This window comes from Lepidochelys olivacea (assembly GCF_965140295.1).
Source record: "Lepidochelys olivacea isolate rLepOli2 genome assembly, chromosome: 7".
Taxonomy (NCBI): domain Eukaryota; kingdom Metazoa; phylum Chordata; order Testudines; family Cheloniidae; genus Lepidochelys; species Lepidochelys olivacea.
In genome coordinates, this window is record NC_140417.1 from 26,073,873 (window position 1) to 26,092,827 (window position 18,955).

The 18,955-nt window shown below is 40.8% G+C and overlaps 2 protein-coding genes across 8 annotated transcripts in view; one reads left to right on the forward strand and one right to left on the reverse strand.

The window, feature by feature from the left end:
- The window catches only part of TASOR (transcription activation suppressor), a 51,858-nt gene that overhangs the window by 10,808 nt on the left and 22,095 nt on the right, over window positions 1–18,955 (forward strand). For all 6 annotated transcript variants that reach the window (XM_084635524.1, XM_084635525.1, XM_084635520.1 and 3 more), the window contains exons 5-14: window positions 221–312; window positions 733–891; window positions 7,590–7,717; window positions 10,077–10,108; window positions 11,678–11,783; window positions 12,224–12,327; window positions 12,419–12,522; window positions 12,742–12,814; window positions 12,907–12,981; window positions 17,137–17,853. In XM_084635524.1, the coding sequence (XP_084491650.1) occupies window positions 221–312; window positions 733–891; window positions 7,590–7,717; window positions 10,077–10,108; window positions 11,678–11,783; window positions 12,224–12,327; window positions 12,419–12,522; window positions 12,742–12,814; window positions 12,907–12,981; window positions 17,137–17,853 (1,590 nt within the window). The remainder of the gene's footprint in view (window positions 1–220; window positions 313–732; window positions 892–7,589; window positions 7,718–10,076; window positions 10,109–11,677; window positions 11,784–12,223; window positions 12,328–12,418; window positions 12,523–12,741; window positions 12,815–12,906; window positions 12,982–17,136; window positions 17,854–18,955) is intronic.
- The window catches only part of CCDC66 (coiled-coil domain containing 66), an 82,316-nt gene continuing 66,380 nt past the window's right edge, over window positions 3,020–18,955 (reverse strand). For both annotated transcript variants that reach the window (XM_084635528.1, XM_084635526.1), the window contains exon 20: window positions 3,020–7,087. The gene's annotated coding sequence lies outside the window, so the exon portion shown is untranslated. The remainder of the gene's footprint in view (window positions 7,088–18,955) is intronic.

Below are 18,955 nucleotides of genomic sequence, written 5' to 3' on the forward strand. Positions count from 1 at the left end.
GCATGAAAGGTGGCTGAACACACTGCTATGCTTCTCATCAAGCATTTAGTCTGTTTGCCCATCCATGTAGCTACAGTATTGCTACAATTTTACTAAACTGATATTTGTCTTGTTATAGAAATGGCTATAACTCTTGTCTTGCTAATTAATCTCCTAAGTGTAACATTTTAATGTTCAGAAACTTTGTTTTCTTAACTTTGTACTTTACCTTCCTCATCAGGTGTATATCTCTCCAGATATGCTGATTTATTACAGGCTAATCCTCTGGAAGCTGGAGCAAGTGGTGATGTGATTATTTTTAAAATAATAAAGGTAACTTCTACTCTTAGCTTTTTATCTTCAAAGGCTGTGTTTCTTACTACTGAAGCTTGCTTTCTTTTGGTGTCTTGTTACAGAATTCTGCTACTTGTTTTTTCTTTTTGGAAAGAATCCGAGTATACAAGGCTTTGTAGTAGGAAGAAAATATGTAACCATTTTTATTTAAAAGCATACATTGACTTTAGTAAACCACAACATAGCTTTTTCCCTGCAGATTTAATTGGTTTGTTTTTGTTGTTCCTTCAACTTTTTGCTTTTTCTCCAAAAAGATGGAATGAGAATGACTTTTATAAATACTTGTAACTAATTGTCAGTTACCTCATTCTTACAGTGCTGCTGTTCTTAATTTGTAGCTGCTCCAATAAATGATATAGTTAAGAATTTAACCCTGCAATTCTTTTTTTTGCTCTATAGGGAAAAATGAAAAGCATATATGACCACATGGGTGTGAAAACAATGGAATCAACTGTTAAAAGTGCATTAGATCCAACACCAAAGCATGAGTGCCATGTTTCAAAGAATGCTAATAAAGTAAATTCCTTGTTGGCTTATAGAGCATATGAGCTTACTCAGGTAGGAGAGCAGCTTCATTTATATATTGTATATTTGTATCTGTGAAAAGAGAGCATGGTGTAGTAGTGTTAGATTTAAACGCTTCAGACAGGGAGTCACATGTGGATTACCTGATACCTTACTGTACAAGTAAGATATTCACCTGTTCTAAAACCTTACATATACCTCATAGTTTTTCATTCTGTTGTAATGAAAACATTGTAAGTGGTCCTGTATCACTTCGCTAAGCTCACAATAAGTTTCTCCCTCTTTCCAAAATATTATCTTTGAGTATATGTCAGTGTGGATCCCACTATAGGTGAGCATACACCTTACATCTATAAGAACAGTGTTTTTTTTAAAAATAGTGCCTGGATCAGTGTACGTACCCTATCTCCTCATACTCCTGTACAGGGCATGCCCGCCTCCTCCCTCAATTTCCTGTAACCACCCATAGCAGTGAGACGGAATTTGGTGAGTGTCTGACCCCACTGCTGCTTGTTGGCTCAGGCTAAAACTTTTCAAAGTCTTCTGCTACTTCTCATTTTCCTATATTTTGACTTCCAAGGACTGATTCAAACTCTCTACTAGTGAGACCAGCCCACCCTCCCCCAAGCACCCTGTACAGGGCTCCATAATGTGGTAGACGCCAAATCTGCTGACTTCAAGTCTTATCCATCCTGTGATGGACTAATCCCCCTGAATTGGACACAGGAGGGGTGTGTGTGTGTATTCCCCCCCCCCCTTTCTTTTTTAGGAGGGTGGAGTCAGGATCTCATATTTTGTATGCTTGTCACTGTCTGCAAGAGTGAACTTCTTCAGCTTTGTGATTTGCGTTGTCTTGAACAGTCTACAAAGGTCTCCTCAGACCTCTAAGAGACAAGCTCCAGAGTTCTGCTTGATAAGTCAGTGCCGCATTGAACAGACAAGTGATGACAAAGACCATTGTGGAGAAGACTGCACCAAGAAAAGACCAGGTGTCGATATGGCTCTGATGCCCTTACACTAAAGCAGACCTCAATATTGAAGCTGGTACCAGGATCCCCGGTGTTAAAGTCTGGCACTGAGAGGAGCTGCTGTGACTCCTTGACAGATCCATTAGTACCATATAGATAGAAGCTTATACCTTGGCACCCCATCGGAATGTTCTAAACCCTCACTACAATCTACTTCCAGGGAGACCATCACATCATTACCGATGTCCTATTTGGTACTGCAAGAATTTAGGTATTCAAAGGACTTAACTGTAGTGGAGAAACTACAGTCTCTGTTAATCGTGGGCACAGTGGATCCCTTGGTACCGAGACGAGGTCAGTCTCTGACTGGACACCCATTTATAGCCTACATCCATTTTCATTTGTGGCTCCTCCACTGCTCTATATAAGGAGGAGGATGAAGGGGACTTTAATTCTGTCTATTCAGCCTCTTCAATCTCAGTTCAGGGTCTCCTACCCACCCTCACAGGAACCCTTTCTCTGCAGGCCACAGAAATAGGGAGGAATCTAGGACAAGACATGATAAGCGGTGGAAGAAACACTGGATGCCACCCTGCTTTCCTGTATGGACACTCTCTCTAATCCCCCCACTCCCCATGGTCCTGCTAGGATTTCTGGGATGCTTACAGTCAGCAGTTTCTAGGGCTCTGAGCCTAGGGTGCTGGGATGAGGGGGGAGACAATCTCTCTACTACCTCAGAGCATTTCCTCAGCAGGGGAGACATTTGAGGAACAAGAAGCTAGAGCAGATGAGGAGGCTACTCCTCAAACCACTATCTCCTCATTTTTAGCTGATAAAGCTGTAATGCCCCTCCACCATCAATGGCTGACTTTAAGCAATTCGAAGACATCATTAGGTGCATGGCAGACTCTTTTTTTCAGATGCCATTCACAGAGGTCAAGGAGTCTCACAATAACTTTTGTATCTTCCAACTGACAACACTGACCTTCTGATCAATGAGGAGATACTGGATCCCATGAGGACAGTTTGACAGACTCCAGCAACAGTGCCATCAACTTGCAAAAGGTCTGATAAAGGACTCAGAATTTTTGTTTTTCATCCCTCTCCTAATTTGCTGGTAGTGGAGGCAGTAAATGACCAGGGAAAACTGCATCATGCCAAGGACCAGAAGCGTCTCAGTCTTTTTGAGCGAAAGTCTTATTTATTGGCAACACTGACTTCAGATCACTAATTACCAGGCCAATCACATGAACTACACAAAGTGTAAGCACTTATTGAGAACCTCCCTCTGGAACAAAGAGTAATTTTAAGCTGTCACTGCCGAAGGACAATTATCAGCCCAGGCATCTCTCCAAGTGTCCTTGGCTGCTGCAGACACTGACCCATTCTTTCTGATAGCAGTCATGCACAGGGCATCGTGGCTTCAGCTGTCTGGTTTCCCAAGGAGGCCAAAAGTATGGTGGAAAAACTTTCCCCTAGGTGGGCTTAATTTGTTTTCAGAGAGAAACGCCAGAGCCAGTCTGCAGTTGCTGGGAATTTATACCCCTGCAATCAAGAGAGAGTTTAGTAGTAGATCACACACTGCCTAGAGATCCCACCAGATACATTTCTTCAGGTTCTAAAGACCCACTGAACCACCAAGAAAGAAGCTCAGGTTCCAAAGGAAGAGAACCATAAACTTACCTGGTTCAGGTACACAACTAGCTTCATCATCAAAGCACCAGTTTTGATTGGCTGGCTGAGGGTGTGAAGCCTCCTCACTCTAGCCTGCCAGCTACAACAGTTTGCCTGCCTGCCTGCCTCCCCCCATTTGGAAGCCAGCTCTCCCATTTCTAACATGCATGGGACTGCATTACCACAGACAAATGGGTTTTGGAGATGGTTACGTTGGTCTGTGCCATCCACTTCACATCCCCCATTCCTCTTCAGGGACCCCTTTCATGAGCTCCTACTAAGAAAGGAAATAAAATTCCTCCTTTGCTTAGGAGCAGTTGTCTGTCCTGGCTCTACATGAGGAATGGTTTCTATGTGAGTTAATTACTCCTACTAAAGAGAAATGGAGGATGGAGACCGATATTTTAGATCTAAGATTCCTAAACAAATTTGTGAAGTCCCAAAAATTCAGACTGGTAACTCTGGCAGTGATGATAATTAGGCTCAGGGGATTGGTTTTCAGCCCTTGGCCTACAAGACACAAATTTCCAAATTGTGGTACACCAGGCTCACAGAACATACTTGCATTTTGTGATAGGCCAGAAGCACTTTCGGTACCATGCAAATCTTTTCAGTCCCAACTCCAACCGTTGTCACAAAGGTTCTAGTGGTGGTGGTTGCTCACCTTCATCTAGTGGCAGCTGTGGTATTCCCATACCTCAAAAGCTGGCTGTTCAAGGGTCAGTCTTATGGGAAAGTGCTGTCAGCCACCCACAGGGCCCTATTGCTATTCCTGCAGTTAGGCCTTTAGCTCAGTGTCAAAGTCTGCATTGACCCCTGTGTGGAAAATACAGTACATAAGGAACATCTTTGGATTTGCTGACTTAAAGGACCTGTCTTCCTGTGCACAGATGTACAGATTCATAACTTTATCAAATGTTAAGAGTAATCAAGTGAACACTGAAACCTCAGTAGGATTCTGTTTGCAGCTTCTGGGTCACATGGCAGCCTGCACCTTCATCATGCAATGTTACATCTTTGCAGCTTTCAACATGTCTCAGGATAGTCTGCTTATGAGACCCAGTTTCGATTTAAACAAATTTCTGTTCCATAACAGGTGAAAGATTCCCTAGACTGGTAGCAGAATCACCACAACGTCAGGACCGACATTTCTTCGGCCAGTATTGATGGCCACCATACTATGGGATGCATTGCTACTCGGATGGAGTGAATATCTGTGTCCATACAGTCCAAGGGACATGGTCACCTCAGGAGACCGTCTCCACATCAACCTGGTGGAACTACAGGCAGTCAGAAATGACTGTCTCCACCTTCTACCTCTGAGAGAAGTCATCAAAATCTTGATGGACAGTGAGGCTTGCATGTTTCCTATTAACCCATGGAGCAGAGCGAGATGCATATCTGTACTGAAATAAACTTATGGAATTGGGGTATTGCCCATCATATTCACATTTCAACAGTGCAACTTCCTGGAATACAAAACATCACAGCCCATGGTCTCAGCAGAGGCCTCTTCGAGGACTCTGAAAGAGAGCGAGACCACTGATCCTAGACGCTATATTCTGAACGTGGAGCTGTCTGGAGGTGGCTTTCTTTACCTCTTCCACAAATAGGAAGTGTTGTCTGTTCTGTTCGGGGGAGGTGGCCTTTGGCAGATGCCTTTCTCCTTCCTTAGACAAAGGGTCATGTAATTACATATTTTTCTCAACACTTCAGATTCTAAAGGTGAAGAACAAGATCAGGCAGGACAAATGATAGACTATTAGGATAACTATGGCCAAGACAAGCATGGTATAAAACATTACCTGTTTTAATTGTCTCCTTGTTCAGTAATCTTCCATGATTTACTTATCTTAAGATGCAAATTGTATCCCAACCTAAAGATTCTCTAGCTCAAGGCCTGGTTCTTCAATGGTTCGCTGGCAGACTTGTCCACTATTTTGGTAGAGGTATAGCAAGTGTTAAACAGCAGGAAGGAATTTAAGCATGATTCGTACTTTCAGAACTGAAAAAGATTTTAGCTGTTGTGAATATCCGCAAATTGCACTTGAATTTTCCTTACTTGCATTTATCCTGAATTACCTGCTACAACAGAAGAAAACAGATTTATCGGGTAGCTCAGTTAAGGTTCATCTGACTGCAGTATCAACCTTCCATTCTCCAGTGTGAGGGTTCTTAATAGTCTCTTCCCCACAACTGTAAGGCTTATTGAAGGACTGGGGAACCTCTTTCCTCAAGTAAAAGACCCTGCTATGGTCTAAGATCTTAATCTAATTCTCCGGTTTCCCATGACCTCCTTTTGAACCTGCTCATTATTATACCTATCCATAAAGACAGCCTTTTTAATAGCCATTATATTGGCTTGAGGAATTGGGGAAATTTGAGGCCTTCATAGTGCATCCTCCCTTTACAGTATTTTCAAGGAGTTTCTGAACTTGTACAGCTCAGATTCCCTCCTGAGGTATTATCGGAGTTTCATCTGAACCAAACCATACATTTTACACCCGCCACCCCCACTCCTCCCAAACTCTCTGGTCAGGAAGCTTTTCTCCATACTTCTGATGTCCAGAAGAGCACTGGCTTTTATCTCAATAGGACCAAACCGTTTCAGAAGTCTCCTCAACCATTTGTCTCCATTGCCAACAGATCTAAAGGTTCCACTGTTTCCACCCAGAGACTGTCAAGGTGGATTTGGGGATCTATTATTGTGTGCTATGAGGTTGCTAATGTCCAGCCTCCTGCTAGGGTTCTAGCCTACTCCCACTAGGTCTCAATCAACATCTATGGCCTTCCTTAAGGATGTTCTGGTACTTAAACTCTGTAGGACTGGTATGTGGTCTTCAATACATGCTTTCTCCAAACACTGTGCCTCTTGGTCCATGCCTCTAGAACTGATGTGGCAGTGTAATTCTGTCTTCTGTACTAGATTCTTATCCGAAGCACTCTCCTCCTAGGGATACTGCTCAGTTACCTGAATTGGAGCACCCTTAGGACGCTTTTCAGAGAAGGAAACTTTTTACCCTATGTAGTGACTGTAATTCTTCAGTATATGTGCACCCCCCCCCCCCAATAGGTGCTCCATTACCTGTCCTCCTCCCCTCTGTGCTTTGGAGTTTTCTTGTGGGACTTTGCAGCAGAGCAGGAGCTAAGGGGTGGTTCACTCATACAGCCCTATATAGTCTAGGTGTGGGGCACAAGGATGCGTAGGGCAGATGCATAGATTAAACAAGCACTGCTAATGAAATCGCCAGTTGAAGGCACGTGGGCATTTGAGCCCATGGGGGGAGGGGGGACACATCTTGAACTACAGTTATTGCACAGGATGAGTAACCTTTCCTGTAAGTGACTTGTGTAGTCTTAGGTAGGAACTCTGACAGAGGAAGGGACAGAATCCAATTCTCTGGCCAGTAGTCAACTCCCTTAAACACAATACTTTCTCTTCTTGTAGTGCCTTGCCTCATTCAGTACACACCTTCAAATTTCTGCAACAAAGGAAGCTGGATTCCTGCAGATAAGTCTCCTGTAGTACACAACTTTGGTTGATCCCTACAGCAGGTCCATTCTGTGCACTGAATAAAGCTTTGTGCCTGTAGGAAAAATAGTATATAATGATGTAATTGAAGAGTGATATAATAGATATGCATGTGGCGGCTGAATTAAGGTTGCACAGGAAACGTTTGAGTGCTTGACTTTGAAATCTTAATATTCTGTTTAATGTAGGTGTTTTAAATGTATAATATAACTTTGATTGAAAAATGTGTATGAATTTGCATTTTTGTCTGTACTGTAGACTCTAGGCTTCATAGAAAATATTTCTTCCAGTTAGTAAAATTAGCTTATGCTTTTTAAAATCTAATGTACTGTGCTGTTCATTTTTGACATAATTTAATACTTTAAAAGCATTCATTTCTGGATTATTTAAAAGTGTTTTGGCTAATAATAAAGATACAGGACTTCTGAGGGATGGCTGTGAAACTAGTGGCACACTTTCTAAAAACTGGAAACTATCAGCTCTTGGTAAACTTGCAAAATACAAGTTGAACAGATTTCTAATTTAGTTAACATTTGTGCTTTTGCTTCTTTTATTAGTACTACTTTTATGAATATGGCTTTGATGAAATAAGACGAAGACCGAGACATGTGTGTCCATATGCTGTTGTTTCATTTGCTTATAAGGATGAAATGGTACAAGTACCAAAGTTTTTGCCCCCATCAAGGTAAAGTAGGATGCACGTTTATAAAAAATGTCAGTGTTGAACATGACACTTGTAATCCCTAACATACTCAGTTTAGCATTACTATCCCCAAACAGTGGTGCTGCGTGCATATTTAAAACTGGGGAAATTGAGGGCTCACTGTTCAGAGCCTTCAAGCCCACTATGAGAAGTGGTGAGTTTTGGTTTGTGCAGCACGGTGACCTGTGCAGAACATAATTCTGTTGCTTTTGTTCCCCTCCTCAAAACCATGCTGCCCAACCAGAGGGGTGTTTCGTTTCTGTAAAAACTCCTTCTAAATTTTACAAAATATTAAAATCAATTTGAAATCTAGTCTTTGTATAAAAATAAATTTAAAAGTAGTTTCATGTATTCTGTCTGACAGCAAATCCTACACCAATGTTTGTGGTCTTACAATATGTTGTTCCACTCTTGTAATAATGAAAAATCTTGTCTGAATGAGCCACACAAACGGGGAAAACCTCCTATTCTACAGAGGAAACAGACTATAGACAAAATGTGTACAAAGTAAATTGAAAAATGGATCCCTTTCAATTATAGTAACTTTTTCGTGGCTTTTGTAACAGAAGTAGTGGTGTCCCTTTTTAAAGTACTGTATGTATATTTGTGCAAATTACTTAAGAATTTGGTAATTCTGTGAAGACAGGAGGCAGAAAGATTGACTTATTCCCAGCGAAGGCATTTCTGTACTAGATCTGCCAAAGTTTGAAATTGCTGCCCGCAACTTAAAAGATTTGCATAGGATGTGGTTTTCAGATACTTCCAAAAATCCCAGCTTTAATTTCATTTTTCCACCTATAACATCTGTTTTATAGTAACTTATCCAGTGAGATGAAATGGGGTGCATTTTTTTTGTTATGGAAGATTGCTGTTGGGTGATTAAAATAGTTGTCATAGAGCATTAGTCAAACTAGAACTCCCTCTCTCCCAACCTGGTACGGAGAAAGGGTTTGTCTTATCCAGAGGTGGGCAAACTACGGCCCGCGGGCCACATCTGGCCCATAGGACCATCCTGCCCAGCCCCTGAGCTCCTGGCCTGAGAGGCTGTCCCCCCTTCCCTGCAGCGGTGCAATGCTCTGAGTGGCGGGGGTGCAGAGCCTGGCCTGACCCGGTACTCTGTGCTGCCAGCCACCAGTGCTCCAGACAGTGTGGTGCGGGGGGGGGACGGGGACCGGGGGTTGAATGGGTGCAGGGGTCAGGGGGGGCAGTCAGGAAGGAGGGGTGGGGCGGGGGGCGGTCAGGACAGGGAGCAGTGGGGGTGGATGGGGCAGGGCCTCCCGGAGGGGCTGTCAGGAAGGAGAGGAGGTTTGAATGGGAGGTAGGGGTGAGAGGTCTGGGGGTGCTCAGGGAGAAGGGGTGGTTCAGGGGGGCAGTCAAGAAGTGGGGGTGTGTGTGTGGATGGGGCGGCAGGGGGCAGTTAGGGGTGGGGAATCCGGGGATGGATGGGGCAGGGGTCCCTGGGGGGCTGTCAGGGAACGGGGGGGGTTGGATGGGGCAGGGGTCCCGGGGAGGGCTGTCAAGGGGTGAGAAGCAGGGAGGTTGGATGGGGGCGGGGGCCAGGTCATGCCTGGCTGTTTGGGGAGGCACAGCCTCCCCTAACCAGCTCTCCATACAATTTCAGAAACCCGATGCTGCCCTCAGGCCAAAAAGTTTGCCCACCCTGATCTAATCCCATTCTGTCATGGAATATCCACTTTCTCACTTGGATGTATGCTCCTCCAAACCTCTATCAGAAGTACAGTACTTTAGGGTTAGAATTGTTGTGAAGAGAGCATCCAGCTTCTCTACTGCTCCTGAAATATGGTGGCTACTAAAATATTCTCTTCTGACTAGTCTAACTGTAACTTCTGTATTGCTTTTAACTGTATCTGTGAAGCTCCTCTGACAGATATGGTTAAAAAAGTACTAGTGTGGATGCAGTTATACAGTTTATAAAAGGTGCTTAATTGGGATAGCTTATTTCTATAAGTTACACACTGAAGCTATACTGGTATAACGGCATACACGCTGGGGGGCTGTTTGTACTGTTTTAATGATACTGGCATAAAAAAAACTGATATGGATAAAGCAGTACAAATACTGTGTGTGTAGGCAAAACCCTTGCTTCACTTTCCCCCTCCCCCTCCCCCCCCCCCCCCCATGGATGTGGGTGCTGCCCCAGGAACTCTGATAACCTAGGATCAGAGGATACATGATTGCAGTGTTGCTGTCGTGAGAGACTTGCCAACTAATAAAACATCCTAAATCTGAATGGGTTTTTTTTTTTTTTTGGTGTGGGTGTGGCAGGGTTAATTGTATATTGAGAGAAGCTTCTGTTTAACTTTGTCTTGTTTTATGTTAGGTCAAACAGCTTTAATACAGACAGGAGCACAGGTAAGGATCAGTTGTACTATAATGCTTGGCTTTATAATAAATGCATGGCATACTTTTTGTCACTTGCTCTATTAGCTTTACCTGTGCTCTATTTGGATAACCTGTTTTGGGTCATTGTAGTTAAAGAGAATAGAGTAGATATTACCTTTGGTGTAATTGATCTCTAAGGGTAAAATACAAACTGATCAGTGTTGATGACATTATGATGTGGCCAGTTAAAGTGGTTTGGGAAGCAGTTGGAACCCAAGGGGTAGTTTTTCCTATTTCATATTACACTTGAGGCTCAAAATAGTAATACAAGAAAACATGCTGCCTTCCTGCATTTTTTGCACAATTGTATAAAAACTGAAAAAGATCACTAACCATACCTGTGATGGGATTGTGTTGTCTGAGGCAATTTTCCTGCTCTTATTAGCTAAAGTTCTTTGACAATTGATACAAAAAGTTCTTTTGTCATACTAATGAAATACAGCCTCCTGACTTCCATAACTAGCAATTGATTTTTGTCACTTGACAAAGCACATTTGTTTTAAAGTATCCTTAAAATATATGTAAGTAGACAAAGAGCTACAATATTCTAATACTGCAGTGACTATCCAGTAGCACCTCAATTACAGCAGAATTTCAGTTTTCATTTTTAAAAAATGTAGCCCTTTATGGTTTTAGAAAGAAACTTTTGGGTCTGTGATCTGGAGCAGTGCTGCTTTCTGCAGTTTGTAGAGAACGGGAAGCCGCTTTAAAGTCTGAACAGTCCCCATTTATTTTAATGGGGGAGTCCACTCTGATGCGTAACCATGAAGTATGTGTCACTGTACCTAGTAGTTTCTCTGCTATCCAGTTCAGCAAAAAAAATCTAGGAGTGAAAATAGGGAAGGGTGGAGAAGATCTAGTAGGTTTGTGAGGTACTGTCTGTATCCCTTGGCACTCCCATCCCTCTATCCTCAATGCAATAGACAGCTTTAACAAAGTCAGAGTTTAACTGTTGATTGGAGTCAGGTCTGTGTGGCTAAATGCCATCATTCCTAGGCGAAAAAGGATAATGCCCCCCTAAACTCCAGCAGTTATGTATTTTCTGGACATTGTAGAAGGCTGTATCTTCTTTCACTAGGGAACAACTGGAACAATATCCAGGGATTTCTCCTTGCTGTTCTGCCCGAGTGACAACTTTTTATTTCTCTGCTACTCCTGTGCAGAGACTTCATGCTCTCCTGTCTTTGCCTTTTTCTCTTCAGTCTTGTCAACACTGATGGTTGGTTGGTTGCATCTCTGCTAGTGCAAGCACTGTGTAGACAGGACAAAGCTAACTTTTCCCATCATATTGTCTAGATCTAGTCTGAGCAAATAAGACAACGTGGTGGTAAAAATTGCCTGTGCCCTGGCTACTGGTGCTCTTTTCATTGCCAACAGCAGTAGAAAACTTCCCAACACTTAGGCAGGGTGCCTCTATACTTTCTCTTTTGACCCTCTCTCCCTTCAGTCTCTTACTAGTGTACCTTCACTTGAGACAACTGCTTTACTTTTTTTGTTTTTCTCCTCCTCCCCCCCCCCCCCCCCCCACTCTTATCTTAGATAAGACTAATTACACCTTATGGAGAGGTCAGCTTTTGAATAAAGGGAAACTTTTATGCCACGCTGCTTTGAAATCTGCAACGCGTCCTTTCCTTCCATGTAAACTGTAAGTATTGATTTGAAAACAAGGTTGAAAAATATTGGTGTTTAAAAACTTTCTTTAGCAGAAACTGGTGAACTCTGGCCAGTTTGTTTTTTTTTAAATTTAATCAAATTTACTAGATAATATTTTCAAGTTACTTAGGAACACAAGTCCAACTTGACTTTCTAAGTTACTTAAGCACTCTGGAAAATATTTGTCAATTGACACATGCATTTGGTTTAAACAAACACTTTTTTTTTTTTAAATGACACAACAGGCTTTTCTCTGCAATTCCTGTTCCACTGGTAGAAAACTTCCCTGACTCCTTTTTGTTTCAAGGAATTAATTTTTAAATGAGTGTATTTAAAAACAAAACCAAACACCCTTCAGTTTTTATTTCATCAATGAGACTAGGACCATGGGGTTAAAGAGAAGTTGATTTTTCCTTTTCTCTTTGATTTCAGTCCTGAGAAGCTTAACGTTGAGACTGTTATGAGCATTGATCACCTAAAGAAGAAAATTGCACCAGCATTGTTCTATAAAGAAACTTATCTAGGGGCAAAAGAAGGTAAACACTTTGTCTTTTTGAACTAAAAATAACATCTGTATATAAACCTGAATTTTTAAGACTTTTTTTTTTTCCGTCCCCTCTAATTTAGTGTGTAAGAGTGGAATGTACTGTAGCCTTTATGAGGTTGTGGAAAAGACCAGGTCTGGAAGTAACTTGGAAGGCTTACTTCAAAAACTGGAGAAAGAGAAATTAGTAAGTAGAACATGTTTTGACTCTTTGGGACAAAAAACAAATTCTGTAATATTTCAAGAAAACGGAGAGAATCTCTCTCCTTGCTGGCAACACATCAGACGTAAGAGGATTGTTTTTCAGTGCCTGTGATACATTGGAGCTTGTTACTGTTAGCGAACGAATCTCCTGATCTCTGGTGCATACTTCATACTAGATATACTTTTTTGCTTGAAAACACAGGTTCTTGTTAAACCACTTGGGGACAGAGGATATCTCTTTCTTCTTTCTCCTTGGCAAATGACTTCCCCATATGGTATGTAATTTTTTAAAATACTTAATGGTCTTTTGAAATATAACTGGCTTCCTCTTAATAAATTACATAATTCTGTTACTTTTTTTTTGTAGAGCACCAAACTGGAAGGTCCCGCATTCTACAGGCATTGTTTCTATTTCAGGAACCTAGAGGTATAGTGACTTCAAGTAAGTCCATTGACTTCTGATTGCCTTCTTTGGTTAGATATAGTTAATATACAGTTGAGGTGCTCATCTACAGAGCTTAGTTTTAGGTCATGGTTGCTGTTCATAATGCATGAGCATGAATGATCACAGATTGATTTAGATATCAGTGATTGCAGGGCTAGCACTATTAAAAAGCCTTTTTACTCTTTTGTTACTTAGTACAATAGTTCAGTTTGTTCTGTTTTACTTCTATGAAAGGGAGCAATATTTATTTCCACTAAGTTCCAGTAGAACTAGCTATCCATCTGTCCTTGAAGAGTACCTTTTATTGCAATGTATCATTACAGCCACACACTTAAATCATCAATTCGTTTTGACACAGAATGCCCTACAGCTATATTTTGTCCTTTATGTAACGCCATTAATTTGGTTTCTTGAAGTTATGCACTAGGACAAATCCATGTTCTCAATTCAATAACTGAGCAAACAAAATGTGCAGTGAGATAAGCCTAGGATAATCAGTTATCACTAATAACACTAAAAGGAACTGAACTTAATAGAACTTTAATGGATACATCTGGAATGTAACTTGAATCCACCATTCAGAGTTGAAACTTTTCTGCTTCTAGTATTACTTCGCAACTTGATTTGAAACAGTCCACACATTAATGTAGTCAAAATCCAGCCTTTCCCTTGATTTTACTTTAACAAAGGAATTAATAATCCAATAACATGGTTCATCTCAGACCAGGGTTCCTACCTCATCCTACACCTTAAATCCCTTCACATTCTAGAGTAGCCTATGTAAATATCAGGGAGATGAATGACTTGCTTCTATCTTTCAGCTAAGAAAATACCACAGCTAAACACAGTGGGTTTCACAGGAGAATGCTATCAGCCTGCTGCACTAAGGGATCTAGTTAGTTCTCCACTACCATATAATATTTTTCATCGTTATTCAAATTGATTTTTATATTGTCTCCAAAAACATACATGTGCGTCAAAATAACTAATAGAAATGGATCCTTTAATAAAAAGTGGTATTTCATAACCCAACATAAAAATGGCCATACTGGGTCAGACCAGTGGTCCATCTAGCTCAGTATCCTGTCTTCTGGCCAATGCCAGATGCTTCAAAGGGAATGAACAGAACAGGACAATTGCCAAGTGATCCATCCCCTGTCATTCAGTCCTGCATCTGGCAGTGAAGAGGCTCAGGGACACCCATGTCGTGGGGTTGCATCCCTGACCATTATGGTAAATAGCCATTGAAGAACCTGTCCTCTGAACTTGTATAGTTATTTCTTGAACCCAGTTATAGTTTTGGCTTTCACAACATCCCTTTGCAGTGAGTTCCACAGTCAACCTATATGTTGCGTGAAGCAGTACTTCCTTTTTGTTTGTGTGGTTTTTTGTTTGTTTTAAACCTGTTGACTATTAATTTCATTGGGTGACCCCTAGTTCTTGTATTATTATGAATGGGTAAATAACACTTGCTCCACACCATTCATGATTTTTATAGACCTTGATCATATTCCCCCTTAGTCAACTCTACCCCCCCCCCCCCAACCCCTTGTATGGAAGCAGTTCTATAGCCTTAATCATTTTTTGTTGCCCTTCTCTTTACCTTTTTCCATTTCTGATATATCTTTTTTGAGATGGGGTGGCCAGAACTGCATGCAGTAGTCCAGGTGTGGACGTACCATGGATTTCCATAGTGGCATTATAAGACAGTAAATATCTATCCCTTTCCTAATGGTTCCCAACATTGTTAGCTCTTTTGACTGCTGCTTACACGTTGAGCGAATGTTTTCAGAGAACTATCCACAGTTATTCCCAAGATCTTTCATGAGTTGTAAAGCTAATTTAGACCCCATCATTTTGCATGTGTAGCTGGGATTGGTTTCTGTTTTGCATTTATCAACATTGAATTTCATCTGTCATTTTGTTGGTGAGTCACCCAGTTTAGTGAGTTCCCATTGTAACTTTTAGCAGTCTGCTTTGAACTTGCATATCTTGAGGAAATTTTTTATCCTTTGCAAACTTTGCCATCTCGCAGTTTGATTATGTTGAACAGTACAGGTCCCCGTACAGATCTTTGGGGGACCCTGCTGTTTACCCCTCTCCATTCTGAAAATGGACCATTTATTCCTATCTTTTGTTTCCTGTCTTTTAACCAGTTACTGATCCATGAGAGGATCTTCCTCTTATCCCATGACTGTTCAATTTGGTGAGGGACATTCTCAAAGTATTTTTGAAATTTTAAGTGTACTGTATCCACTGGATTACTCCTGTCCACATGTTTGTTTGACCCCCCTCAAAGAATTCTAATAAATTGGTGAATCAGCTTTTCCCTTAACAAAAGCAGTGTTGACTCTTGCCCAATAAACTCTGTTCATCTATGTGTCTGATAGTTCTGTTCTTGACTATAGTTTCAACCAGTTTGCCTAGTACTGAAGTTAAGCTTACCAGCCTATAATGCCAGTATCACTGCTGGAGGCTTTTTTTTTTAAATGGTGTCAAATTAGCTATCCTCCAGTCATCTGGTATAGCTGACTTTAAGTGATAAATTACATACCACAGCTAGTAGTTCTTCAATTTCATGTCTGAGTTCCTTCAGAACTCTTGAGTAAATACCATCTGGTCCTAGTGATTTATTACTGTTTAAGGGGGAAAATTTTCCCCCATGTTGAAACTTGTAGGCTCTCTGACTTTCCCTCCCTCCCCAGGACCCATCACCTATTAATATTTATTTTGTACTATCCCATTACCAGCTGGGGACTAAAGCTCCATTGGGCTAGGCACTGTGCATGTGTATATGATTAAGACAGAGTATAAATACAATAAATGTTGAGACACAACAGGTAGATATTGACCTCCCTTCTACCTTTTTTGTAACTGAGCCTACTGTAATTAAAGTAATAAGCAATAATTGCTGCACACCACACAATAGATAAAGCTGTATTAGAGATGGATTAGTTCCAAAAAGCATTAGAATATTTTTCCGTAAGTGAATTGCAGACAATTTCCCAGAATAATAACTTGGAATTGTTCATCTCTTTCCAGAGATGAAAAATTTACCTGTCAGGGCTCTTTCCAGAAACCTAAGGAAGATCAGATCTCTTTACAGAAGTTAGGTGTGGTTGAAAATTAAACTGACAAAGAAGAGTTTCACCCTGTGATGGCTGACTTCATCAATTCCATGATAATGGACTAAGAAAGGGCTGGATTTCAAACAGAGCTAGGGAATGTTTGAATCCAGGGTTTAGATTTTGTGTCCATCTCTACTCTCGTGCCTTAGTTTTTTGTCGTCTTTGACTTGTCAAAGAGTTTGACCTGATGGGTGAAGTCTCCACTTTGTTTCTAATTTAGAAATCTTAATTAGGACTAGTCTTAAGTGATGGTTTGGCAACTTTTACTCTCAAAAAGGAACTTGTGAGCACAGGAGCTATGGGTGTGGGAAGCTGTAAGAGTATGAGATACTAAATCAAGAGCGTTGGAAAAAGTTTTCTGGTGAAGTGATTCATCAGTGGCAGACGGGCTGGAAGAAGTTGGTACAGCAGGTGCTGGCATCCAAACTTTGTGCCATGTACTGTGAAAACCTGTCACTTTTTTCTTTTCTTCCCCTCTTCATTTGTGTCCTGGCTTCTTTGAACATTTCTAAGACTTGCTTTGAGAACAAACCAAGCACAAAACTAACGGCTGACTGACCTTATGGATTTTAACTTCCAAAGGATTGGGGCATTGCTTGAATAGTTGGAAGAGGGAGGAACGCCTTCATTGCCAGGGAGATGAGAGCGGTATAAAAGTATACATAGAAAGGCAACAAGTGGTGGTGAAGGCCTATAGTCTGATCATGTCAGTCAGACTGTCCATCTTTTTTTTTATTATTATTATTATTATTTTTTATTTTCAGGAGTGAAAAATAGGGGAGGTGGGGGGAAGTCTTTGCTGTCTTTTTGTAGTGAACAGGATGATCTAGTCATGTTTGATAAATGTCTATAGCTTTTTTTGTAAGTAACTTGATTTTTCCTGAGGTAATCTAAAGACTGGATTTAGATAATCTCGCCATAGGTATAATTGAAAGTGTAATAGTTTTAGAAGCCATATATTTTTGTCACAGCTTTCTTAATGATGACCTGTTTTAATCATGGGCTCTCTTTCCTTCCATCACAGCACAAAAAAATGTTCCCTTCACAGCACAGAAAAGTTCAGCTACATCTGTACTGCAGGAAAACCATGAGATTATGCCAAAGCTCATGAAGTTTATTCAGTCACTACACTTCGCTTTAATTCAGTCTCGTAAAGACACTACTGCAGACTTCAATACTGTTGTGGAAAAGCATATAAACGAATATTTGAAGCGAAGCATTAGTGGGTCTAGCAAATATAGGGAGTTTGTATTATACCCTTATGAATCACGGCTGGATGACAGAAAATTTCTGTATCCTGCTCCAAAAAACAAATCCCATATTGACAGTTGCTTGCGTAATTACATCTTTGGTGCTGAAGCCTATCAACTGCCTGTTTCTAAAGCAAAAGAATTGATGGAGGGAAATCAGAAAGTTCAGCAGTTCAGTCCCATTTCAGATTATGAAGCCCCAGAAGAAGAAACTGACTTCGCAAATGCAAAAACTGGGAAAAGAAATGGTTCTAAATGTGATGGTGCTGCTGCCAAGCAAAAAACCCCTCATCCTGGGGACTATGATCCTGATAGACTCAAAGAGCTAATTAATTTAATTCAATGCAAGAAAAAAAATGTAGGTGGAGAATCTGATACAGAAGACACTAGAAACAAAAGTGGACTGAAACGAAGACTACACAGTCACTCTGAAAATCTGAGGAAGCACTTAAAAATGAGTGAATCTTCAGAAATTAGTTGCCAGTATGAAGGTAAGAAACATAATTAATCTAGAACTCACTTTTTAAATAGTAAAATTATATTGAAAACTTGAAATGGAAGTGCTTTAGGCCTTCAGTGCTTAAGACCATTGGAATAACTTTGTTGCTTAGTGCTGTTCTGTTTATGCACAGTTCCTTCATTCATAAATGTTAGTGTGAAAGATTCATAAATAAAGGGATGATTGTCATTGGACACCTTTATAAATATCTATAACCTCCTTCTAGCAGCCAAGAGCACAAGCAACTCCCATTGATTTCCACAGAAGCTGCTGCTGCTCTGCAGGTCTAGAAATAAGACCAGTGGCTTGCTTATAAATGGATATATTTTGGAGGCTGTAGATACCCACACGTTCTGTGCATTTAGGGTCTTGATACAGATTTTTGGTATCCTAATATTTTTCTGTAGAATTTAATATTTTAAATAATTGTGTGTAGCCCTTTATGGTTCTAGTGTGGTGTAGTAGTCTCCCTGAATGTGCAGACAAACTGAAACAGTAGCTTGGAGAGGCAAGCACTGCTGTCATGCCTCTTGATGGTGTTTAAAACACTGGAATTCACTATAACTGACACCAGCACTGCTAACTATTTAATTTATCTTGGCAGAAGCGTAACTAATGCTCTTATCCAGTGTTGGTGAATGTTGCTTTTCTTGAAAGAATGTTAACTAGAAATAAGCTTGAAATTAATTATTACATTCATGGGTTCTGTTTTTATTGTCCCCACACACCTAAAACAAAAAATGAGCATAGGGCACTTTTCTCTTCACCTTTTACCGCCTCGGCACAAGATAATAGATCACAGTTCTGCTAAAAAGGCTTTGATTCCTGGAGAGTGCTGCAATGTCTTATTTTTACCTTTTTCTAAAAAAAAAAAAAAAAAAAAAAAGCACACCTCTTGGCCTGCTGTGCGCACATGCACTTTCTACAGCGATTGAAGTAGCTCACTGAAATAGGGCTGATAAGATCTGGGGGTAGACTTACAGCCCTAGGAAATTGCTGTCCTCTCGCTTCCCTTATCCTCCCAGATTAGTCCAAATTTTCTCTGCATGTGAACTATGCAAATTTACTTTAGAGCCTGGGAGGATGTTTAGAAA